This window comes from Anser cygnoides, chromosome 1 (assembly GCF_040182565.1).
Source record: "Anser cygnoides isolate HZ-2024a breed goose chromosome 1, Taihu_goose_T2T_genome, whole genome shotgun sequence".
In the NCBI taxonomy this organism is placed as follows: domain Eukaryota; kingdom Metazoa; phylum Chordata; class Aves; order Anseriformes; family Anatidae; genus Anser; species Anser cygnoides.
In genome coordinates, this window is record NC_089873.1 from 117,208,561 (window position 1) to 117,234,133 (window position 25,573).

General features: G+C 46.0%; 1 protein-coding gene and 1 long non-coding RNA gene across 4 annotated transcripts; one reads left to right on the forward strand and one right to left on the reverse strand.

Annotated features, from left to right (window-relative positions):
* Positions 1–1,211: 1,211 nt before the first annotated feature.
* On the reverse strand, positions 1,212–21,817 carry RIPK4 (receptor interacting serine/threonine kinase 4). The gene is made up of 8 exons (XM_013181231.3): positions 21,544–21,817; positions 15,635–15,926; positions 8,268–8,416; positions 7,386–7,435; positions 6,140–6,298; positions 5,050–5,156; positions 4,269–4,521; positions 1,212–3,482 (listed from the first exon to the last, which is right to left on the reverse strand). Exons 1-8 carry the CDS (start codon positions 21,723–21,725, stop codon positions 2,305–2,307), a joined length of 2,370 nt encoding a protein of 789 aa, XP_013036685.3. The 5' UTR covers positions 21,726–21,817; the 3' UTR covers positions 1,212–2,304.
* Positions 21,818–21,823: 6 nt separating this feature from the next.
* Positions 21,824–23,408, forward strand: LOC125183659 (uncharacterized). 3 transcript variants are annotated; one of them, XR_007166004.2, is made up of 4 exons: positions 21,824–21,987; positions 22,107–22,253; positions 22,350–22,498; positions 22,959–23,407. It is a non-coding gene; the product is annotated as an uncharacterized lncRNA (long non-coding RNA). The 3 variants fall into 3 exon arrangements; XR_007166003.2 differs by having other exon boundaries at positions 21,824–22,253; positions 22,962–23,408; XR_007166002.2 differs by having other exon boundaries at positions 21,825–22,253; positions 22,959–23,408.
* The last annotated feature ends 2,165 nt before the right edge of the window (positions 23,409–25,573 follow it).

A 25,573-nucleotide genomic window follows, 5' to 3' on the forward strand; every position in this document is an offset into this window, starting at 1 on the left:
ACCACTGGAATTAAAGTATCTCAAATCTGTTTGTTTGGAGGACTTTGAAACAGAAGTGTATGGTGTGTCCCAGGCCAAGCCAAAAGTTTAATCACAGTGGCACAGAGACTTGAGAGAGTAAGAGCTCTGTGGCTAACTTTTCTGTATGAAGATAGTGATGAAGTACAGCTTCATGAAACATGACAACTGCTTTGGTCTCAAAAGAGGTTGAAGGAAGCAGTAAGAAAATTACGATGGTTTTGGTTTTTTAAGGAGAAGTTTCACTGCCTTCGTGTTTAGTAAGCTAGCTGTGACTGCTATGCTCAGGTAAGGGATATGTTGCTTTGTGACCTCCATATATTGGCATGAGCTCAGCTTCACTACCTAACTCCTTAATATGGTTTCATTAGGCAGGCAATGAAATGTCTTGAATACAGAGCAGTTCACATCTATACACCTATATAAAGTGAGAAGCCCTACGCTACAGGAAATTTAGCTAGGGGAGTTGCAGGCAGGTACAGGGAGGAACCCTACTTGTAGCCACGAACAGTCCCAAGCAGCAGCAAACACCCTCTGCAAGCACCTGCCCTCCTTTTTTATTGCCCTCAGCTACTACTGCTACCAATGAGAGCTTTTTTTTTTTTTTAAAAAAAAAAGAAAAAACAAAGTATTGACTTTCAGGCTAGATTCCCACAGGATCACTTTGACTCCTAAAATCAGATACTGAGGTGGCATTGGCATTCGCATGCCAGGTACGTGCAACAAAGGTCCTGAAAGCAGGAGCAGCATGGCTCCCCAGGAGGTAGGAGCAAAGCACAACACACGTGCCTGCCCTGTGGCACGCATAGTGGGAATGCCCTGCTGGGGAGCAGCCCAGGAGTCACAGCACTTAGTGACAAAGGGAAGACGCAGAAGCCTTTGATTTGCTTCAAAATGGGAAAGAAAACCAAACTCCCTCAACAGTTATTGCGTTAGAGGAAAGCATCCCAGTTGTATATCAAAGCGTTTGGCACATACGGGCTAGGTTATGCGAGTCTTTATTCTATAAATGTCTGTAACACCTCCCATTCTTTCAAATTCCCAACCTACTGTGCAAAACCTAAGGGGAATGTAGAAACAGGAGAGCCTTACAACTCAACTATTTTGCCTTCAGCATCATTAAACACATTACAGTTGCGTGCTGCTGCTGGCTGCTGGGTTTTCAGTCGCTTTAAAAACTACAAAATACAAGCAGGTATCGAACACAATCTTTTATTAATAATGTATCACATTTGAACTTTGAAAAGAGTGAAATTAAAAGGTGTATTAAAACATACCCACTCTAAGCAATCTATTTTCTTCAGTAGAAAAAAAGCATACAACAGGTAGAAATACTATATACACAGTATATCAGTGTAGTCAACACACAGTTCATTCTCCTAGGACATGTACTGTGGCATGGCTGGTATAGTTCTCTAACATATTCCTCCAAACATTGTTCTGCAAATACATATAATGATGTTAAAATATACCATCCTGTTGCAGTCCAGTATGAAATCTTTAACTTTTGAATTTTTGAGACAAACCACCAAGCACCTAGTTCAGCTTAGTGATCTCAGAACACATACGAGGTGGTGCTGTATATAAAGATATTTATAAGCTCTTCCTTCTGCTTATGTGTCGTTGGGATCCTTCCTTGTTAATGATAGTCTGCCTCAACTGTTTTGATTACATGGAAATCTGTAAACAATGTGTCTCCATTAAACAGAGTACCTTCTGACGATGAAACTTAGCCAGGGTTCATGATTAACTATACCTTAAACAGCCTTTTCCTTTTCTCTTGCATTCATTTCAAGCAGATTTGTGTTGGGTTTATTTTATCATAAGAGGCTTTAAGCCCAAAATATAGATCACTGCAATAAGCCAGAAATCTACCCCATCCTTTTTCTGAGGAAAATCAGAAAGTAGAATGTTAGTTCTTAAATTAGTTCAGCATGTCAAAAAAAAAAAAAAAAGCAGGGGGGAACCCATGAGTTGCATCCTACTCTCACAACATCCTTGGGAGGGGAATATTACTATACAGGTCGGGCAGGCACACTCGCAATGGATGATCCAGACCACGGTGTGATGCACTCCAGCTCTTAAACTTGTATTTGGCCTTAGTCCATGTGCGCCCTCACTCACACACTCGAGCATGAGTAGCTTCTTGCTGGCTGCCCCTCAGTCCATCTGCTGACACTGCTGATGAGCAGCAGGTCACTGCACAGCTGGAGAAGGCCCTCACGAGTCAAGCTCCAGCAACCTTCTCACACCAGGTAGAAAGGTAGCAAGTCCCGTACCTTTCGATTAAGTCTCACTTAACAAGACAGTAACTGAGCTATTACTGCTCTGCTGAGCAAGCCGTAGCAGGGTCTGAAATGTGGGTCTTTGCATGTCAGTGAACGCCCCGTGCTTCAGAAGAACCTCCACTGTTTTTGTGTGCCCTCCTCGTGCAGCCAGATGAAGAGCTGTCAACCCCTCATCATCAGAAACGTTGATATTTCCTGAACTGACGAGTTCTTCTACTACTTCAGAGTGCCCGTTTTCTGCAGCAAGATGTAACGCTGTCCTATTTAAAGGGCCTCTGACCAGAACACTGGCCCCTTCATCTATCAGCAACTTCGTCGTTGCTAAATGGCCACTGCGAGAGGCCAAGTGCAGAGCTGTACATCCTTCCGCCGTTGCCGCCTCGATGTCTGCACCGTGTTTAAGGAGCAGCCTCGACGTGCTTGTGTGGCCCGTTTCAGCAGCTATGTGGAGAGCAGTCTGCGAGAGCGCATTCGGTATGTTGACATCTGACTCCAGGTCTATGAGAAGGCGAGCGACGCGGTAGTGTCCTCGCTGAGCAGCCAAGTGAAGCGAGGTCCTTCCATCCACGGTCTGCACATTTACATTTGCACCTGGCTGCTTGGCCAGGAGCTTTACGATGGGGAGATGACCCTGCCAGGCAGCATAGTGCAGGGGCACCCAGTCATCCTTTCCTCTGATGTTCACATTAACGCCTCTTCTCAGCAGGATCCGCACAATATTCTCTTGGCCATACTGACAGGCTATGTGGATGGGGGCTCTGCCTTCAAAATCTACCTCATTCAAGGATGCATTCTTATCAAGCAGCATTTTGGTGCTGAAATCATCCCCATTTTGGGCAGCAAAGTGAAGAGCAGTCCACTGATCCTCATCTTTGGCATTAACGTTGATTTTCCTTGCCATAATCAGCTCCACAATGCTTTTAACTTTCTTCTCAATGGCTATGTGAAGAGGAGTGGATCCTTTCTTGTTGGTGAGGTTAGGGTTAGCATTGTAGAGGAGGAGCCATTTGACACATTCTTCTTGACCAGCTTCAACAGCTAAGTGCAAAAGACTGTAGTTCCCATCTAAAACAATATCAACGTCTTGAGGCTGGAGGATCTTCATCAGCTTGCTGGTGTCTCCAGCTAAAATGGCCTCCGTTAGCTTCCTTTTCTGTATGTCTGTAGTACCAATATCTAGATGGAAAAAGACAACATCACAATGCTGATACCTGCCAATCCTTACATGCCCCTGGCTAGAACAGCTGGTGGCTTCAGCAGTGACTTCAGACTGCAAAAACTGCCTCCCCTTCCCGCTGCCATACCTGCAGAAGTTTCAGAACCATTTTACAGGTCAGATTTGGAGCCTACACTTGTCCTTCTCCTGTTTCCAATGAAACTATGAACAAAGGATGCTGTGGTTGGTCTCCCTGCACTGATCGTACTTTGCCGAAGTGGAAAGTAGACACCTGTTTTTTGTAGTGCAGACTGAAAACGCTCAACAGGGGGGTCCTTATTACAATGTTCAGGGGAGCTGCTGAGAAAGTTGTTTGAGCCTTCTCAAAAGACAGGTGCTCAGACTTGGGCTTTGTATAACTGAAGAAGCCACAAGCTCATCTCACCTGACGTGGCATTGGCTTTAGTCCCACTCTGAGCGGGACGCTAGACTAGGTGACCTCCCTTCCAACCAGCCTTTCCATGTCTGATTCTGTAATTGCTTTGATGGGAATTTAGGTCACTTGTTTTCAAAAGTAAGTGAGATTTATTGTTTCTCATTAGACCGTGTTTAGGAGCCTCCTCACTCATTTTCTTTAAATAACTACCTCCCGTAAACAAATTTGTAGTGCTGACAGCAGTAGAAAGGAAGGCTAACAGTGATTTCCAGAATGTTATTCTTCATATGACCACTCTCTGACCCACCAACTCCCATGCCCTAGTCCAAACAATTACAAAAACAAACAAACAAAAAAACCCAACCATTACCTGAACTCTCTCTTTCAAAGGAAAGGGAAAGGGAGCCTCTGGATGAAAAAGCGGAATCTACAGATGAAACTCCTGAAAGCCGCTTGTCACTTGCAGCAAGTTTGGATTCAGAAGAGCTGCGGCTGAGGTCCTCAGGGCCTTCCATAGTCTGTGAAATCCCTGAATCCAGCTGGGACAGCAACTCTGAGAGACTGTAATCCTTAACTGATGCTAGAACAGGCTCCTGTTTCGGCTGGGATAACGCAGACATCCCCTTCAAGAGAAGCACACAAGCATTTTAGAAAGGTCAGTAAGGAAAACTGAGTCTGAGCTTCTATGAGAGGAAACCTCATTTTGTTAGCTTGCAGGTACCCTTTAGGCACCATTCTTGCTAAATGAATCCTACAAATAAGGCCACTGAAAACTTTTAGATGCGGGAGAGAAGCTTTCATCAGTACACTCACAGCCACTAAAGCCACATGGCTCTTTTTTCTACAGCGTTTTTTAAGATCAGACACACCCACATAGTTCCAGCCTTTACTTCCTAACTGTCCTGTTGTCCCTCAGCAGTCCAAGGATCCACTGGCACTCAGTTCTGTGTGGCTGATCCATACATCTGCTGCCACTTCTGCATTCCAGGCCTTCAGCAAGACCCAGTTCTACCAGGCAAGAAGGTGTTAAAAAGCAGCAAAGAGAAGGTTGTTTGGAAAGTACAGGTCACAGAAGAACCTGCTTCTCAGAAAAAAAGAAAAAAAAAAAGGAAAAAAAGTGCACTTTAACACTAGATAGAAGGAGAAAATACCTCAGACCGTTGCTTCGGGGAGCTCTTGGTGTCCAGGTCCTCAGCTATCATTTCTTTTGTTTCATCTTCTGGTTTCTCACAGAGGGCCTCTGTTTCTGAAGTGATTTCTTTGAAGACAGACAGACAGGGTTTTGTTTGTTTGTTTTGTCTTGTTTGTTTGTTATTAAACAGGAGTCTTCTCCTGAGATGCCCTGCTGCTTTTCTTATCACTAGAGCTTAAAGACTATTTGATATTCTAGGAGAAGGACTCCTGTTTTGGCTATTCCATGTAGCACCTCATCAGTAGGTACAGAATTGCAGCTAAGCAAAGAGTGCAAATGACTGACTGAACAACTCACTTTCACATTCAGACCAGACTTATGGCACGTGGTGGCCACACCACAGGACTGTAAACTAGTCTACTGCTGGCAGACTTAAAAATATGTTCCAAAAAGATGCAATACCTCTTCACATTAGTTCCCATACTTTGTTTGGGCAGGAAGAGGAAAGCAGGTGGGGGGAAGACGCAAATCTCTGTCATTAATGCAAAAAAAAAAAGCTACTAGATAGTACTTGCTACACTCTTCTGCACATCTCAATTCATAACAGGTGCTTTGGATGAGTTCAAACCTTTGAGCAGAGCTGCCTTTTTTATAGGCAGAAAAACAACAGCACAAATTGTTTTGTAACAAGAAGACAATTCCATTTCTTAGCACACAATGGTGTATTTCAAGAGCCAGGGTGTTCAACACTTTGGCATGCTAAAAAAGCACACCAAGTCCAGCTTGGCAGGCATATACCCTGATACAAACGATCAGAACTGAACATAAACCACCTCCCCTCAAGGTACAGGCTAAATGGATCAACTGGTTCAGTACAGATCTTATTCCTGACGTGTTTACATAACGCTGTCATGGTCAGACTTGTCCCCAGATAATCTCTTCCTCCATGAATGAATAAGTGGCCTGTATCATTGTCTCTCCCATACAATGTGCTCTGTTTATTCTGTCACAAAGGTTCACAGCATTTACCCCAAGGATTAGCAGAGTCCTGAGCAATAACATGACTCATAGAAGAAGAAATAGGCAGCCAAGTTACGAGGAAATCTTACCTTGAAATGTTGGCCGTTCACCAGGATCATCTTGCCAACATTTTTGCATCAGTTTGATCAAGTTATTACATGAATGAGGTCTGGATTTGGAAACAGCAGGTAGCTCTGGGCGGTGGCCTTTAACTACTTTTACCATAATATGTAAAATGTTGTTTTCCTCTGTAAAGCAAAAACACACAAATGAAGCTCTCTCAGCAAAAGGAAGGATTTCTCTTTTGTCTAACAGCATTAACAGTGTACTAGGCAAAAACTTGTTCTTCATGCAATATTTTTTCTAGATTTCTTTACCAACAGGAAAAAAGGAAAAATCGTACCTATTCTTCCACACCATATTCAGCAACACAGTAACATCTACTTCCAGTTATCAGTTAAAATCAATCGTCAGTAAGAGACTGCATGCTTTTTCTGCCCATAAAAGGTGCAGAACCAAAGAAAAAACAGCACCAAAACAGATCTTTGCCATTTCTCTTTGGATTTCCGTATCTGCTATAAGAAAACTGAAGAACAGTTTTCACGTAGACCAGATACCTGAACTTTTCACAAAGGTAAAAAAGACCACAGGTCAAGCAGTGAAGCAATGAGGCTCTTGATTCTCAAGTAAACCACTGGGCTAAACGGGATCTCTCACTAGAAGAAAAATGAACACTAGACTGGAACCTGCTCAAACACGTTTGCTATACATAGGCTAGTTGCATACAAAGGAAAATAGTCATAAAGAATAAATAACTGCCTGTAGATTGGTACATTTACTGTGGGGCGGAACAAAGCTTACTCTCACAGGCAGCTTTTTTCTTTTTTTTTAAATCTGTACCCACAATCTACAAATAAACTCCAGAACCTCTCTACAGAGAAGCTGTTTCTGAAAACAGGATGGCTGCCTGCCAGTTGGCTTTGCCCTGAACTGCTCCTTGCTGGCCACCAACGTCTGTCAGAAGTCTGAGCAGGCCACGCACTGACATGGATCAGTACAGCAAACTACAACAAAAACGACAGCAAACTACAAAAAAAGGTGCACATCAGGGCATGCCGTGGCACCATAGGTTCTGCTTTTAGGATGTAGGTCAAAGGAGGACTTAAAATTACGCTTGGCATTTGAGATCTTACATATGCTTATGGCATAAGACTGTAGGAATTTGGAGGACATGCATCATACTTGTAAACTGGGGCTGGTGCGGAGGGAAGCATGTTTATCAATGGAAGAAAGGGAAAAAGAAGTCCAACACAACCCACAACACATCAGACTTACCTGCAAAAGGCTTTTTCTGTGTAAGAACTCCCCAAATCACAATGGAAAAGCTACAAATAAATACAAAAAATATATTTCTAGAAAAGCTTTAAAAAACACAAACAAAAAAAATTACTATACAGAAGCGTAACATGTTTTGGTAAGTTCTCTTTTCTTGGCCTTCACTTCTGTGTGCATTTCAGCTGAGAAACACACACAGTGAGATGCAGCCAAGAACCATGATCTGAAAGTCTAGTTTGTGCAGGGAGGGACCAGAGGCAGTGAACGCAGAGTTGCCAGAGACTGCTGATTTCTTGTTAACATCTACCAATTACTCCACAAAGACACTAACAAGATCAGAGAGCAGCAAAGAATTACTAGGGATGTTATTTAATACTTCTACCCTGCAAGACAACTATAAAAAAATATATAAATATTCCTCTTAGAACATGATATTCTTTTAATCTACGTCTGTGACTTCCTTTTCCTAATAACCTTACCATGAAAGAAAAACCAAAGAGATAGTGATGAAATCCACCAAAGACAGCTAAGAATTTTGTCACAGACTAGAAAAGTAGGTCAGGATGTACCTTTTGATGGGGAAATTAAAGGTGGGCAGAGTGCCTCCCATGCCAGTTGATAATAAATAAATGTCACTTGGAATGATTTCCATAATGCTGAAGACCAGGATCAGCTGTAGTTTGTTAAAAGTCTTCTACCTTGTAAAGACTTTGCATAAAGAGAACTAAACACAAGCCTTTGCAAGATGAGGCTCAAACTAGAGTTAGGGGCTTCATGGCCAATTACGTTTTATAAACAGAAGAAAAGAGGACTTTAAATTCAATTAAATTTAATTTATTTAAATTTAAAGCCCTTTTTTAGCTGTTTTCTCAGTTAACTGACCTGTACACATCATGTTTGGTGTCAAAACACCTGTTTTTCTCTTTGATGCGCTCAGGAGGAAGGTATGCAATTGTGCCACACAAGCCGTCCATGCTGAGGTCATGGGAATGGGACAAGCCATTGCACTTTGCGAGTCCAAAGTCAGAAATCTGCAAAAGACAGAGGAGGAGGGGAGAGTACCATTAGACTTCAGAGGAGCTGAAAACTTTTCTGTAGAGAGTGATAGATGACCCCAAAAAAATATTGCGAGCATACTCTGGAAGCATTACGCTGTGGTAGGATTTTCTTTTTATGGTTAAGCTAAAAAAAAAATAAGCAGCTTTTTGCAAGCACCAGCACGTTAGCCCATTACACAGCAAACACAACAAACAGTCAGCCAATTTACTGCAATTTAAAACCAGTCAAAATTCAGCTAGTGCAAACTACAGGTTAATGCAATTCCTGGTCTCACCACCCCCTTTCACGTTGTACGTTATGGTGAACTGTTCTGAGCACCTATTTTCGAGCTCGTGGTCTGAAAATGAATGCAAGAGAATTGCTCTTTCAGATATCACTGTTCCACTGACCATACCAAGAAGGACCAAGCCCAACACCAGAGGCACAAAGTGTTTAAAACACACATACACACACACTAAACCCACACAGGGAATTCTTTTTGGCAACTAGCAGATATAGCAAGTCGGTGCAGTGACGCAGTGAACACAGCTGAAATGAACTAAACAAGTGACAGCAAGTTTAGAAAAAGGAAAACACACCTCCACTTTAATTTGAAGTGTCAAACAAATATGCATTCATTTGCTCTCAAAGGCATACCAATCATCGAGCAAACAGATAGGCAAGGAATTTTCCTTTGTCTTACTTATTTCCCACTGGTCAGAAATGTCTATTATGCTAAGTGGAAATTTCAAGAAGAGCCAAGCCTTTTTTTTGACCACTCAGCCCACTGATTTTGGTCTACACGTTAGATAAGATTTGCCCTTCACGCAACATCCCCCCAGCACCACCACCAAAAAAACCAGACGTTTACATTCTATGTATCTAATAAATGCTCAGGTTTTTCAATGACTCATTCCCCTAGCACCTTTTTGATCTTCACAGCTTCTCCTTTGAGAAAGTTTTCCCTCAAAACAAGAGGCATAATTAAAAAAAAAAAACAACTTTATTTTATTTTTTGAAAGAGGCTCCAGCTTTACGCTTTCAGAAGCTTCTCTCTAAAGATAACCGCAAGGCTAGCTGTAACATGTCCCCATTATTGGAAAGGGGTAAAACTGCAGCCAGCCCCACGCTGCCGGAGACGAGGCAGGCTGCACAGCCATCACTCTTCAAATGCTAGGAATCTCCCCTTGTCATAAAACAAACAAACCAGCCCACGCAGCTTCGGCAGGAACTTCTCCCAGGAACAAACAGCTCCAGAGAGACCTTCAGGAGGAGTCCTGTACCCTGGCACATGGGTAGTTCCCACCTGCTGCCTGCCTGTAACTTAAATCTGTAGGGCAACGCAGGAATGACTTCGGAAGAAGAGAAAAACGTGAAGTCGTCTGGAGGAGCAGTTTCCCATGCCTGTGCGGCTGTGCTCTCAGAGGGGGCCTGCTGGAGGCCCAAAAAGCAGTGAGTAGGCAAGATCAACAAGCCAAGTGCCCCATGTAGAGCCGAATCGATGGCCCCAGGAAGCCGCAGGATTTGAGGGCAGCTGGTGCTCCACAGGAGCACAAAAGCACACCGCCAGCATCGTGCAAGCCCTCGGTGTCAGGTTAGTAAACGCTCCGACTCCTGCAAGCCCGAACAGATCCGGCCCGGCGGAGCGCTGCTCTCCTTTGATTAACGCGAAGCAGAGGGTTGCACACACCTCAAGAAATCCACATGGCATGCAGGCGTAATTACAGAAAGGCACCTTCCTCTTTGCCCGAACAATACCAGGTTTCCTGCTGCGTAAGTGAAGTGAAGTGAAGAGAAAGAATGAATTACAGGCAGCACGGTGACCCTGCTGCGTTATGGAGGGCCACCAGCTATGCCACACGCACCTAAGGCACACAACAGGCCTCACTTCGAGCCTACACACCAAAAAACTGTTACAGTACACGGTGTACCCCACACGCAGCCCTCTAGGCTAGCACAGCTTCCCGTTGCAAACCCTGCTGTGAAGGGTTAGGTTTTACACAAAATAAAAGGAAATTTATCTGCAGAGCAGAGCTTCAGTCGCACCAAACACAGCAGAGAGCACTGGACCTCAGAGAATTGTCACCTGCCAGGCTGCAACAAAGGAGCAAGATGCCGCAGACAGCTCTTGCGGCTTTCATGAGTCCCTTTAGGGTAAATTTTCCACGCTGCATGGGGTAGTTAGTCATGCAGCTTCTTTTAATGTCAGTGGGAACTGCGCAGTGGGTGGAAGGCAGCCATTTGCCTTCTCTCTCCTGCCTCCAATCTCAGCTGGTTCTGCCGCACCAGGCGGCCCTGCTCCTTCCTCACGTCCCCACCGGCCCCAAGCCCACCCTGTCACCTGCCCCGTGCCTCTGCCATGCTCAGTCTGTAGCCTTGCTCCTCGCCTTACTCATTTCGGATGGATCCCACCACGCTTCAGAAGCATACCTAATATCCGCAGAGCTAAGGGGAGACACGGAGGCGACAGACTGCTTCATGCAAAACACGCGGTGAAGGGGTAGGAAGAAGAGTAGAAACGTGGGCCAAACCCCACACAGGCAGTGGGATTGTTCGTGTTCAGACAGCTCACACGCTCTTGGCCTTTTACAGGGCTGCGTGAAAAAAAACACGTGAGCAGCAACTGGGGAGGGGAGCTGCACGTGCTCCCCGGCCCGCAGCCCAGCAACATGACTGCCAGGCTCCAGATCTGAAGGGCATTTTCCAGAAATCTTTGTAGTGGTTTGGTTTAAATCGAGTGTTCTGTGCACGCAGTTTAGCTGCTTCTGTCGCTGGCAAACATTTCCATTGCAGTTTGTTAAAATTCACTCACTTGCAAGGTTTTAGATGCTTGAGTTGGCTGAGTCATTTTTTTTACTGCTTCTGTAGAGACCAAAATCTCTTTTCCCCTCTTTTTTTTTTTTCCTTTTTTTATTTTTAAAAAAAGTAGTCAATATATAACCCAAGCAGTGCAGGGATCTAGCTTCTAGAAACAAAATTGATGCTTGGAAACTGATGGCTCCCAACAGCCCATCCTAAAGAGTGCGTGCAGTTCCTGATGCTGCGTGTCATTTTTCTGCAAATCATGCTCACAAATCCACCGCAACGGACTTGGGGGCAGAGTTCACCCAAAGGTTTTCTTCAACAAATAGGTAACATAAAGCGGTCAGATTAATTTTTAATCTCTGCTGGCATTCCTGGTATTTGTTTCTGGCCCAACTGTCTGTGCACTTGGTGATTGAGGATGCCACCGTATGTGTCCACAGGGTTTTGATGACGGGCTTTTGTTTTTGTTTTTTTTCTTCTTTATTTTTCTGAGGGCAAGGTGGAAACGTTTGGTTTTGTTTGTTTTTTTTTTTTTTTTTTTAAATGCAAGAAAGTTTTAAAAGACTTACACGGGTTATAGATTTGGAATATGAAAAATTGGGAATACAAAATAATTCTCCTTATTCCAAGCGCAGACACAGCTAGCACCTGAACTTCAAACATGTGTTCAGAAACACTGGTGTAAAGACTTCAGCTAGCTACAAAACAAAGTCCTTTTAAAACAGATTGGATTCCCATCCTTTTCTAACATGTCCCGGAACTTTAACTCTAAAATCTGTTTTAGCTGAGATGTTTGCATTGCTTTCCTCAGAAGAGCAGAAACCACAGTCAAACATCCACTGTAACCCATCATAAATGTGCACTGCCACAGCAGGGATGGTCTTGCTTGCTCTCCTCTGCCACTACAACAGAGAATTGATTGAGGTGAGAATCAGCTCAGCTGGCCTGGATTAAAGAGCCAGGTAACAACAGCCCTGCACAGACACCTTGATCAGGAGGGGTGGGAAATGGAGAAGGGACACACGAAACAAAGCCTCTTCTCCTTTCTAATAACAGGAAAGCATTTGCAGCTGATAAAAAAAAAAAAGTGGCTGTGTTAACTACATCAGCTACTCTAATGAAAGAGAACCTCTTGTCACCAGCCTGGCCTCTAGCTATTACCTTGACCTGCAGTACATGGAGAAGCTTTATGGCAAACAAATTTTCCATCTGACCAGGCTTCTTCTGACTTCAAACTCTAAAAATTTTGCTGCCTTTTCCTTCAGCTGAACGAAATAAAGGTGAAAAATGACTAAACATGGAGAGGTTGTCTCTGGGGACTGCCAGCACAGCACAGCAGCAAACTTCACACTGGCTGAAGTTGGAGCAAAATAGGGGAAAGGAACTGCCAGCTCATCCTGATTCAAGTTCTTCAAAAGAAAATCTGAGAGATAAAAAATAGCTGGTGGGATTTGCTAGTGTATGTACCTATATACATAAGCTGCATAAGAGAAACGAGGACAATAATGTTTTTCCCCAAAGGTATTAAGTTGCAGGCAAGCTTCGTTTTAAAAACCTGAATGAAAAGTAACTCTTTTAAGAAGATAAACCTGGGCAGCAGTAACCGAGCATGCGGGCACGGCAGCTGCCAACAAGTCAGGCGGAGAGGCTTTGCACAGGGGCTGTATTCACCTGCGGAGGGCTCTGGAGAGAGATCCCACGGGATCTCCGAGCAGCGAGCACACTACCGCCGCGAGGGCAGCACAGGAATGCGGCACTGCTTCCCCGCCGAGGATTGCCACATCCCAGGGAGCTGGAGGAGGGATCCTGATTTTGTACAGAGGACAGAGGGCTGAAGAACGAGCTTGAGTCAGATGTGGTAGAGGTGAGCGAAAGCGAGGTGTTAAGCAGCCCGTAAGTACTGGAAGGCTGCATGTGTGAAACACCGGAGGAAGGGGCAGGGTGGATCTCGTTGACAGAGAGCGAAGCAACAGGCTGAAATTAAGGAAAAAAAAATGCAGGCTGTTTGTTGCTAGCAAAGCTTGCCTGGGTATGCAGTAATCCTCCCAAGGAAACCACGCTGCTCAAGGCAACCCAGATGCAACACGACAAGGGAAGGGAGCTCCCAACTAAGACTCCTTTCAGGGCAGGAGGCATCCTACAGAGGACAGCAAAGCCTTATCCTAAGTTGCACGTTATATACGTACACTTAAAATCACCAGAGAATCCCCCAGCACGCCTTTGAGAAAATTAACAAATACACAGCTATCTACATCCCGGCTCAGGCTAATCTCATCCTCTTAATTACCCTCCCAATAACAAAATTCAGCGCACACACACTTATGTAACACGCAGGAGACGGCTTTATGATACGGAGGCACCCACTTGATGATAAGTTGTGTGCAACACTACTGCGTTAGTCATCATCCTCACTTGGGGTTTTTACAGTAAGCGTTGTGCTCGTAAAAGAAGAAGGGCGTGTTTCCATTTAACTAGCAACATGGCACAGAAGCATTCCTAATGTACTCCACTGTAAGTCTGTCTGTTTCCTGGCTCAAGGGCAAACAGCTTGTAAAAATCCTCCCTACCTCCAAACTCTTCTTTTGCAGTCTGCAACATCTCTTCACACACTTTAGGATCCTATTAGGGACAGGTCACCTACTAAATTAACGCTAACATTTAAAAAGTAAAAACACTTCAATCATTGGCTTCATTAGCCTTCCAGCTAGAAAATGCACATTAAATCAAGCTGCAGGGTCTGAAATTTAATTACAAGTTTCACATCACACAAAAAGGAGGTTTGGGGCCACATTTTTAAAGTGAAGACTCCTCACAGAATATGCACATCTCCTATTTTGCATGTGGGTTCGTATGTCTGCTTCACTGCATGGAGGGGTTTCCAAGTTGCCTGCAGATCTAAGAGACCTCTGGCTGGAAAAAAGGTTGGGATTAGACCATTCTTTTCCGAGCTTAATGGAAAGGGTCTGAAGAATGTGCTCTACATACGAAACACAAAGCAGCAACACTTCAGGGATGTTGACAATGACCTCACCTGAAAAAAATTTTTGTGCATTTTGCACTTTGCCCCCTCGTATTACATCACTGTGCAGATATAGGCTATGCAGTAGGCAGATATCAGGCAACATTTCAACCTCCTGAAATGGTGAGAAAAATACAGCCTTCACATCTTGGTTCACCGATGAGTCAAGAATTAGGAATTTAAGAAGTTATGCAAGCGTGCATAAAGTTTAGGTAAATAAATCCTTAACAAAGGCCTTTGAGCACCAGTGTGTGGGAATATACTTTGAACAGTTCAGGTCTTGATGTTCTGGTCGTAATACCAGGACTGTCCGTAGTTGCCTTGTACCTCAAGAAGAAAATCCTAACAAGTAAACCATAAAGTGGCCTAGAAAAAAGCTGAGACCATGTTCAGACTGATTCCATTAGGCACATGTTTCTTATGGCTCCAGCCCTCTCAAGACATCAGGAGAGGTGTTTCCATTTCCTGAAAACTTCATTTTTAGAATAGTACAACAAGCCGACGGCCATTGGCCAGATTGAGGAAGACAGGAAGACAGAGAAAGGATGGATGACGGCACTGAAAAATCTGTGACTACTTGTGCTGAATTATATCAGCCAGATATGGTTAATCCTGCACTTCCAAGCTCGAGAATTTGGCTACTGATTTGAAAAAATAAAAGTCAGGGAAAAGGCATACTTCAGTCTCTTTCCTCTCCAAAAAGAAGAATTAGAAAGCAATCTCCTTAGCCCAGCTGTCAAAACAGAACCTCCAACAAAGGCGGCCAGCAAATTTGCTAGCTTACTCTGGAAAAGGATGATAAAAAGAATTCCATGCCGATAGAGCCAGAAAAGTTTCCCTAAGTGACCTCTGGTACGCATAAGCAGTCACAACAGGGATACTTTTTCATTGTATGTGCTCTGGGCAAAGGACAGAAGACAATGAGTTGCCTCCAGGAAGGCTCTGCTTCTTCAGACTCCCACTGTACATGACATTTGGGTATTTAGTGCAATGTACAAAGCCAGAAGGACCCAGACAGAACAAGGTTGCCACTGGGAGCTGCAGAACTGGCAGAGATGATTTGGAGATTCACGCTGCTTTTCTCTCCATGTTCTTACCTGCTTTATGGCTTGTCTATAAGGAAGTTTGTAGAAGGCGGCACTGGGTTCGCAAAACCAGAGTTTGCTGTGCTAGCACCCACCTTCTCGCAGGCCCTGCAACTCTACCCCTATTTATGTACCAAAAGGGTGCGTAAATCAGGTAGACAAGTTTGGGGATCGGAGCGGTTGGGTTGGTGGGCATTTTTCTAACTCAGAAGGAATGCTTCTGGGCTTCTCTCCAGCCTTTGAGCTTGGCGAAGCAGGAAAATCCCGAAGCGGGGTTTGGGCTCAGGGCGCCCAAGGCATACCTTGACATGGTAGTGGGCATCAAGCAGGATGTTGGCAGGCTTGAGGTCCAGGTGGAGCAGCGGAGGGGACATGCAGTGCAGGAAGTTCATGCCCACGGCCGTCTCGTGGATGATTCGGAAGCGCAGCTCCCACGGCAGAGGCTCGGAAGCCAGGAGCTTTTCCAGAGACCCTGTTTCCATGTATTCCATGACCAAGCCAACCGGCTCTTTGCAGATGCCATAAACAGGAAGGATGTAGCGAAACTTTGCCATTTCCATCTTCCTGGCTTCTTCCAGTAACTCCATGCGCTCCCTGCGTGGAAGAGAATATATGGTAAAGGATGGAGTGGCTGCTTGCTCCCCCAAAAAAGCGCACAACGCATTTAATTTCCTATGAAACTCTGAAACTGAAAAACAAATTTCGTGATCGCTGCCTGGCTGGACCACACACACTCTCTCCAGCCTCTGCCCCAGGCACGTTGTCACATTTACTGGCTTGGTTTTGTGCTGCCAATGACAGCTCACAGCTGCCGAACCGCAGGCAAGCTGCACACTTCAGCAGCACAAATCCCCCCAGCGCACAGCCTGCCTCTCCGCTTTGATGTGTCCGCCGCGGCGCTGCTAGGAAGAAGCCCCAGATGTGTAATGCCCAGGTTCACCACTGCCGTACCTCCCCGGGGCTAAAGCCAGAAGCTTTCTGTGAGTCAGGAGGCTGCCCCCACCAGCAGCCAACACGCACGGCACCGCTTCAGCTGCCCTGCTGACACCGCACGGAGCCAGGGCTGGCAGCCAGAGCCCCTCGGACTCACCCTTTAGGAGGGGAAGCTCCCTGCTGCGACCAGGGGGATGAGGCGAAAGCCTCCCTTCCACCCAAAGCCAGCCATGGCACTGCAACACGACCTGTCCAAGGCTGATCCTCGGTATTCAGGAGGTACCGAGCACCCGCGGGCCGCGGCGATCCGATATGCCCAACTTTTCTCCTTAGCAGTGGGTCTGACCTAGCAAGAAGCAGCAGACCTTTTTCCAAGGAAAGATCAGGCTAAAAAAACAATTTAAGAGGGAAGGACAAGATATTGGGAGGAAAAAAAAAAAAAAGATAAGTGAAGTCGTTTCTCTCCATTAACCATGTTGGCTCCTGCTGCTCCCTACAGCAACTTGCTTGTGAAATAATTGCCTTTGTAGACAAGTACCCAGTTTGCTCTCTGGCATGCTGGAAGGGAGCGCCTGTGAATAACACAACCAACTCCTTGCCCCCAAGCCACATGCATAGCCAGCATAATTCACCAGGCTTCAGCGAGCTGAGCGCCGGAGTCACGATGTAAAACACCCGTCTGAGCCCTCCGAGGCAGAGCAAGAACCCAGCAACAGCCCAAACCTAACAGGAGCCGCTGGGCTGCCGGGGACCAGGGGTTCCCTGGCTGAGGACGGGCTTAGAAAGAGTCACCAAGATCAGAGAGAGAGCAGCTGCTAGTAATTACCTATTTTCCCCAGCGAAGAGATAATTTCCACTTCCAGCAAAATAAAAACCTTCCCTTTCTGCTTCGACCAGGCTCAGATAGTTGAGTGAATAAATTGACTAATTAACAGGCAAGCATCCTTTATCCAATTTGTCTGTTTAAATAAACAAACGTGCAACCATCACCACCGTTAGGGTCTTCCTATACCCAGAGCATTCAAAAATAAAACCTCTGATGATCCGGCATAGCCACTGCAGTACAGGTTTCAAACACAGATCAGAACTCCCCACTTATGCTTCAGAAAATAGGAAAGAAAGAGAAAACATAAAAGGGACAAAAGATAAGGGAGACAGAATACAACTAAATCATTAGTCAAGTGCCGGAGCGCATTTGCATTAATCCTATTAACACAAACAGCTCCTCAGACTGAGATCCCCTCCACCAGGCCGAGATGAAAGGTCCTTACCTCCCCTTTCCACTCCGCACAGGGTGCTACTGGCGCTGGCAGCCTCAGCGCTGTCAGTGTGCCCATCCCCTCAACATCCAAGCGCTAATGCTACAACAAAGGACGCTATGGCATCGCTGAAGTTCAGTTTTAGAAGATGAAAGTCTGTTTTTTTATGCTGCTCAGTTACTCAGAGTGCTTAGAAACTATTCTAAGAATAATCACCAAGAAACCTCCCTCCAAAGGAAAAAGATGCTTGCGAGGTTCCTAAGTCAAGAGGCACAGGACTAGCCTCCGTCTTATTTGGCACCTATGTGACCGGAGAGTCAGAATTATCTTCTCTAACCACTTTGGCTCCATTCCTCTTCCCCCTCCAGATATTCTAACATTATAGTGATTTTAAAAAGTTTGCATCTAGGACTGCTCAACTCCTGTCAATCTAAGGGTACATACACTTTCATAGCATTAGGGGACAGGGGCACGCACTGGAAGAGATCTAGCCCTGGGTTCGGTGGCAAATAGCATCTGCCAGAGAAGATGCTGACAGATCAGCCATTTTCAAAGCAATTAGAAACATGGGCTAAATCAGCACGTGGGACCTCGGGCACCCCCGAAGCAGCCCCTGCTCCTGCTCAGGGTCAGGCCGAGCTGCTGCCGCCGCACTGCATGGATTCTCCCGAAGATGCAGCAGGGCCTGACGTTTGTACCACAAACCCTGCTGCTGCAAGACCTGCGAGAACTACAACTGTACTCACATTTGCATGCATCCAGTCTTTATGCCCTACAGATAGTGTTCTGTGCTCAAAAATACAACTTTAAACTCACCGGGGAGCCCTCGCCAGGCTCCTCTCCAGTTACCTCTTTACAGACTGCTGGCAGTGCAGACAGGGGTCCACAAAAGCACAACACCCCTGGATTTTTCACGCACTCTTTCACCTGCACCATGGCAGACACTGAAGAGCATGCTGTCACCTCTGCTGTGCAATTCACAGCTTTAGTGACCTCTGCACGACTGACCCTCCGAGGAGAACATGAACGAGAGAAGAAAAAACATGGCATGGTCAGGGCAGAATATGTTTGGGACCCAAAATAAGGACGAAAATCCCTTCTTTCAGGTTAGCAGAGCCCTCAGACCTGCTAACAGATCTCTGCTGTACAGCCCTGGTATGGCAGGACTGCAGGTCCTCCTCTTTAAGGAGCGCGAGGCGAGCATCAGGTTCTACCTACACATCCAGAATCTGTCAGAACAGACACTGTCACCTTTGTCACCTACCTGAATATACGCAGCATCTGCTAACAGCAAGAAATGTCTAAAACCGGCTCAGTTTCTAAGTTCCACTCCACTTCTAAATCCAGGTCCTGCAGAGGGCTTTGTTCATTTTTTCCCAGCCAAGAAGGCGTACCTTTCCACCTCCGCACCTGGTAGCCACCCTCACCAAGCAGCACATCTAGCCAAGAGCCCTCTCTGGGAACTGTTACGTTGTTTGGGCTCGTTAGGGCCTGCATGATTAGATTCAGCTACAAGAAATTCACCGTGACCTCCAGGTTGTTCTTGCAGAGCTTGCCCACTTTTTCTCCAGGTCAGACTTCTGCTCTGGCCAACAGACATAAGGAAAAAAAGACTTCACTTTCTCCACTGCAGGTACTGGGGGTACCCTCCTCCACCTTTCTGGACCACACACTCTTTTCTTCAGGTTTACGCTGAACCTCCCCACCTTGAGAGCATCTGGAGCTGCACGTGGGAAACGCAACGCCAGGGGACAGAAAGTGGGAACGAAGAAGGTTTTAGAAATGGGATTTGGCTAGACAGCCTGAGAGGGCTTGGATTTAAAGGTAAAAATATTTCTGGCGGTAAGTTCAATTCTCCTGCTGCTTGAGGCCGCTTCACTCTCCGGTGAGTTAATTGCCAAGGGAATTGCTCCAAATCTCCTACTGTCTGCAGAAACACAGTAGGAGAGACTACAGAGTGCTACCACCACCAAACCATTACAAACAGGGTTTTAATGTGGTACCAAATAAATAAATAATAAGAAAAAAGCTTCTGTGCTATGCAGTTAATGTTTCTGATACCACTGGTAATTTTTACTCTGCGTCTCCAGACAGTTCCAAGAAACGGCTTGTCAAGTGAATCTCCTGGATTAACAGTTTAATTATACAGGCTTGTTTCAACCAGCTCGAACAGCCTGTGAACCACAGAGGTTGTGTTTTATTTTGTCTGTGCCCCCCCCCCCACAAGAATATACAATCTCAGCTCAGTTTTATTCTGCAGAAACAGCTTTTTCAAAGGCCAAGGACCCCTCCAACTTCTAGTTAACACTCCCCTTAAGTGCATGAAATATATTCTGTAGTAAAACAAATACACCCGTGTTTCAGTAACTGGATTGCCAAGATGAACTGCATGCTGCAGGAGTCCCCTGCCCTCAAAGTTCCCCAATTCCCAAACCATTTTTGTTCACCACGCATCACGTTCATACAATCTCTCTCACATCTGCAAACCTCACAACCACTGAAAGACGGGTGGATCTCTATTGCACACTGAATACTAGTACAGAGATTTGGTAGCATCTCTCAAAATTAATCATTCACATTACAGTAGGTGGTAGCATCCTTTGTGTTATACTCTAAAAATTAACTTCTGAACACGTTTCTAAACATATTCCACAAATAAAAAGCGTAAAAACCATTCTACCTTATTTTTAGGGGATGCTTTAATTTCAATGGCAAAATCAGCCAGCTGTGGTACTATTTTGATTAGGCCTCGCTACACATCAAGTCTGAAGCCTACTCCAAAGCTTCAGTGGTAGGTGGGCCTGTGGGTTAACCAGATAACGCATCCTCTGCCACTCTGAGGTCTTTTCCATTTTATTCACAGACAGTACAGTTACCCTATGCAAACATTCAATTCTCCCTCTTCCCTTTTAACAAGGAGCACCTTATCTCCCCTACTCCGCTACGTAAGCCATGCCTACAGCAAATTCAGGCTGGCAAGATGCCCCCCTACCCCAGCAATCTTGCAGAAGACGGGCTCACAAACACCGTCAGTCCCGGGCCAGCTTATCTCCTGCTGCTGCAGGAACCGCAACAAGGGAAACCTTCTGCGACTCAACCACCTCACACCCCGAAGAGCGAACTGCAGAATCAGCTCGTGAGCTGGCGGAGATCCCAGCAATCGAGGTGGAGCTGGAAAAGCTCCATCAGCGCGACTTGGCCACGCTCCCCACCTCCTGCACAGATGCTGACCTGTCGGGAAGTTACCGCTGTCCCTCAAAACAGCGGGATGCTTCCAAAGCGCACCCCAAAACCCTCCGTCCTCCTTCTTTTGGGATCGTGCCATGCCCTCCATTGGGGGCGGCCGAGCTCCAGCGTGTTCCCACCAAACGGTGCCTTGCCCTGGAAGGAGACGTGAGGCACGGAGAGCCTCCAGACCTCATTCTGTGTTTTCACTCCTTTTGCAAGGACTGAAGCACGGGACCAGGGCAGGGCAAAATGCCTTGCGAGCGGCCCCAAGCGAACAGGCGGGCCCATGCTGCAGCTCTTCCCGAGCCACTTCGAGCGGCCAAGAGTCGCTCTTCCTGGCCCCACCACATCTCGTGGTGGCCTGGGCTTCACCTGAGTGCGACAAGGGCCACGTTCGCCCGGGGAATGGTTAATTTCGAGGCTGTCTTCGCCACGTCTGGTCACACGCGTGGCTGCCACGGGCTGCGTGCGCGGGGCTGGGCTCGCCTGGTTTGCTCGCTTTCCAGCAAGTGCCAAAGGTCCGTGACTCTGGGCTACACTGCCTGCTTTGCCACCCCAAAAATAAGGTTACGCCGGCAGGGCGGACAGCATTATAACCCAGTTTGGCCTCGGAAGCGTCTGAACCGCCGTTACGCATTTGCATGCACTGTGTAGGTGAACCAAAAAATAATAATAAAATAAAATAAGAAAAGCGAAATCCCCGACGTTTTGGGGGGTCTCCTCCCAAAGCGGGCACAGCCGAGCCTTTCCACCCTGCCTTCCCCCCGCACCGTGCCCGGTCCCCGTCTTACTTCTCGTCCACATGGAGGCTGGGCGAGCACTTGATGGCGAGCCAGGTCTTCCAGTGGAGGTGGCGCACCTTGTACACCTGCCCGAAGCCCCCCGAGCCGATCTTCTCCCAGCTGCCGAACTCGCTCTCCTCGAAGGCTCTCAGCAGCCCCACGGCCCAGGGGGAGCCGCTGTCCCGCGACATGGCTGAGACCGACCCTGCCCTGCCCTGCCCGGCTCGGCTCGGCTCGGCTCGGCACCGCCGCCCTCCCCGCGCCGGCCCAGGTGAGTCAGGTGCGGCCGAGGGGGGGAGGCGGCGCCGTCATTTCCTGGGCCGGGCCCGGCCCCGCCGCCATGGCGCTGGCCCCGCCGCCTCCGTGCGCGACGGGGAGGAGAAGCTCGGGCCCCGGGGGGCGGCCGCCCCCTGCTGCCTGCCCGGCTCCTGCCCCCGGGAGCGGGGCTCCGCTGTGAGGGCAGCCCCGAAGGGTGTCCTCGGCTCCTCGGGCAGCAGCGCAGTGGGCGAGCTGTGGCAATTAAGTTATTAAATAAAAGGGGGTGACTGCTCGCTCTGCTTTTCTTCTAACAGGGCCTGCGTCCCTCTGGCACAAGGGAAACCCTTCATCTACCCTTCATCAACCCTGTATCTCCCAGACCCATCCTGCAGAGGATGGAGGCCGCCCGGGCACGTTAGAAGCATTTCTTAGGCTCTGGGAAACTGTGCTGCCACACACTCGTGCGTCTATGCCTTGCAGTTGCCTTGGCACGAGGGATTTTGATTAGCCCAGCTGCAAACATCAATCCCTGAATCGTTTTTTGGGTCTAATTGCAGGTACCGCAGGACCGATGGATGAGGCGTAATCAGTTGCTGAGACACTGCAGCTGAAAAGGAGGGAGCCTGCAACCTTTGGTACATAACATAATCCTGAGGAGGCTACTCCTATCTGCATCGTGACCTTCACGCCTATCACATGGCTAAAGGTTAATAAAGCTCGTGTTTGTTTGTTATAATGAATATCAGACTCGAGTTTGTTGTTCTAGGCAGTTAGTGTACAATTTACTCTGGCGAGTTAGGCAACAGACAGAGGACAATGTGTTTTAAAGCCAGGGTAATATAAGTAAGTCACTTTGTTGTCTTTGCAAAGCTCCATTTTAAAAGAATCTATAGAAACATTTAATTACTCCCAAGGCACGGGACATCAAGTCTGTTCTCAGGGCTTTATTCCACATGGACTACTTCCTGCTTAATTTACTCTGGATTAAATGAAACAATTGCTTACTCTGAATGAGAACATATATACATAAATACATTAGGAATAAGAAATAACTGTGAGTAGAGACAAACCCTTAGGCCACCTGTGTGACCCAACAGTACACCTCTGTCTGACCTCCTCCTCTTGGCTATCATCCTGACTTGTTCCTTGTTTTGATTTGGGTTCAGCAGGATCCATGTGGAGGGACTTCTGTGCTCTCAAGAAGCTCTGCTTAAATTGAAGAAATTTGCAGAACCAGGGCCTTGGACACTGTGTCTTCTGGAGGTGTGCATGACTGACTGCCCAACAGTACACCAAGTGTTTTATTCCACTAATGATACATTACCATTCAAACACCTCTTTCATTAGACAGATGGCAAAAACTGTAAAACAAAATGAACTATGCAAAACTCAGGTTGCAGCTGAGTTTAAGCAAGAAATGGGTTGTGTACCTTCTACCTGTACTGTGATTGGAGAGCTAATTCAGCACACACCAGCAGCAAAGGAGAGCTCATGACAGAACATGAAAAGAGCTGGTCTAAGAGAATTTAGATTACTCAAGTGCTTTCAAAAAGGCTAGGCCTAAATAAAAGCCACACTTAAGGTGCCTAGAGAACGGCTACTCAGCCTCAGAGGTTTTAGTTGGTGAAGTGTAGGAAAGCTGGAAAAGGGCACCAGAAGAGCTCCTCTTAAAGACGCACAGAAAGATGGTGGCAAAGGAATCCCAGAGCAGTCAGCTCCCCAGTTAAAAATAAATAAAACACGCTAGCAGCTAATCAGGATGGCAAAGAGCAGCCAATACTAGCTTTATTGAAAACAAATCATGTGAAACCAGCCTACTGTATCTTTCTGTGGCAAGGTAACCAACCTTGTTTATCTTCTCCTCTCATGTGCATGTACAGGGCATCACAAAGAAAACTCCCCTTCTTACTCTTGTTTCTCTACTTGCGGTATTTCTTGGTCCAGTCAGAGAACAGGATTTCATACAGTGCTTTAGCTTTTTCTTTTTTTACAAGGATATCCTTCTAAAGGTTTGCTTGATGCATGTGAAATAAACCAGCCCAAAGCTTCAAAAGGTTGGTGGGCATCTTGGCCCTTGTTACAGCTAAGATGTTCTGTGAAGAGGCAGCAGATTTTAACTATGTAACACCAGCTTTAGAGCTGATACAGAAGAGCACTGATTTGCAAGCTTTCCAAAAGATAAAATAAACATCCATTTATTCATCCACTCCTCAAACATTTAAGCTGTGGCTTAGGTTTTTATGCACAAACGGTGCAATACTGCAGTTGGCTTAAGCTGACTTAAAACGACATTATTACTGAAGGAGGTTTGCAGTCCCCTCTTTTGTCTTGGCACTAGTGCTCACACAGTTGTACTAGCATTCACATGGTTGAACAGTAACTGAATCAGCTCAGTGATCTCACATGAGGGGAAGAAAAAAAAAAACAAACCACACCACTCCCTTTCTTAGTTTTCAGACAGGTGAGAAAGCTGGCCTGACTTACCACAAGCTCACTAATGTCAACAGAGAGGGAGGCAAGCAGGCTGGAAGGGAACTACCTCCAAAGAAGGTGATGAAAGGGGCACAGTTGCACATGGTAGCAGATGCAGTGGCAAACTCAGTTTAAGGAATTCCTTGCTGATCTCACGTAAAGTGCACCCTCACAAAAAACAGAATTGTGGTGTGGAGGTGGAAATGAGCAGAAGAAAGAGGGTGGGGATTCTTACACTAAAATACCCACTGAAGAAAATCAAAAAAAAAAAAAATCACCTACAATATAGGTAATCATACTGAAGTCAAATGCACATTCTGGTTCACAGTGCCCAGAGACAGGCACATGTATGAATCTTCCCTAGTTCAGAGCTTAAATGAATGGACGCTGCCTGCTCAGCACCCCAAGAATCAGATCCTTTACACCTTGAGCATACAAAAGTAAGCCATGAATTAAAAGGCACGCTGGGGACCATCCTTGGGCCTTCACCAGCGAGTTCTTAGTGCTCATGCTGGCAATATGCGAACCGACGAGAACACAGGCTGATAATTTTGTGGCTTCCTGGTAAACCTGAGGACACTTCTTTAAAGGCAGAAAACTGAAGTAGATCCATAATTTTCTTAAGATCATGTAAGCTCCTCACTGTGGAGGCAGTAACAGAGTATGCTCTGTATTTGATGTGCTCTAATAAAATTACAGTTTCAGGGCTTTAGGTAAGCTTTGCAAAGTGCTTTTAACATGTCTTGCTTTATGGAATTACATGCCAAAAACCAGATTAGAGCAAATACTCCTCTTCCAAATGCTACACTTTAAAGCATGTGCAAAATAATAGAACTACTTAATGATCCAGCTTGGAGATTATTTTTTTTTCAAGGAAAAATACTGTATTTTTTCATAACTGCTTCCTTAGAAACTATTGAACTATTTTTGTTAACATTTTTCCTTTTTAAGGGTAAGAAAAAGCCCTGCATTCAGGAATTTAAGTGAGAAGGATTAAGCAACCTCAATTACAAATATATCTCATTATCAAGTCTGTTTGTGATGGTAGAGAGCTTGTACCAAGTGAAAAAATACAATTAAAAAAAGAAAGATTGATCAGATTAATCACATTAGCGTAAGCAATGAATAATAGAGTTGTTTCTGTGGTATTAGGGAGAAGAATGCCTAGTTTTAAATTTTCGTTCTCAGACCTCTGAGAACAAAAAAGGCGTTCTGCATGATTTCCTCAAGCTCGGTCTTGCTCTGCTTCTTGGCAGACACCGTCATTTTTAGGTACATTTTTTCCTGCTGTTAGCTGCGCTGCAGGGCA

Bases quoted from the DNA above. Each gene is read 5' to 3' on its own strand.
- RIPK4 (XM_013181231.3), bottom strand. From the start codon at position 21,725: ATGTCGCGGGACAGCGGCTCCCCCTGGGCCGTGGGGCTGCTGAGAGCC. The intron at 8,417-15,634 runs GTATGCCTTGGG...TGTCTTTTGCAG, and splicing joins ATGCCCACTACCATGTCAAG to ATTTCTGACTTTGGACTCGC. The intron at 5,157-6,139 runs GTAAGATTTCCT...CTGTCTTCAAAG, and splicing joins TGAACGGCCAACATTTCAAG to AAATCACTTCAGAAACAGAG.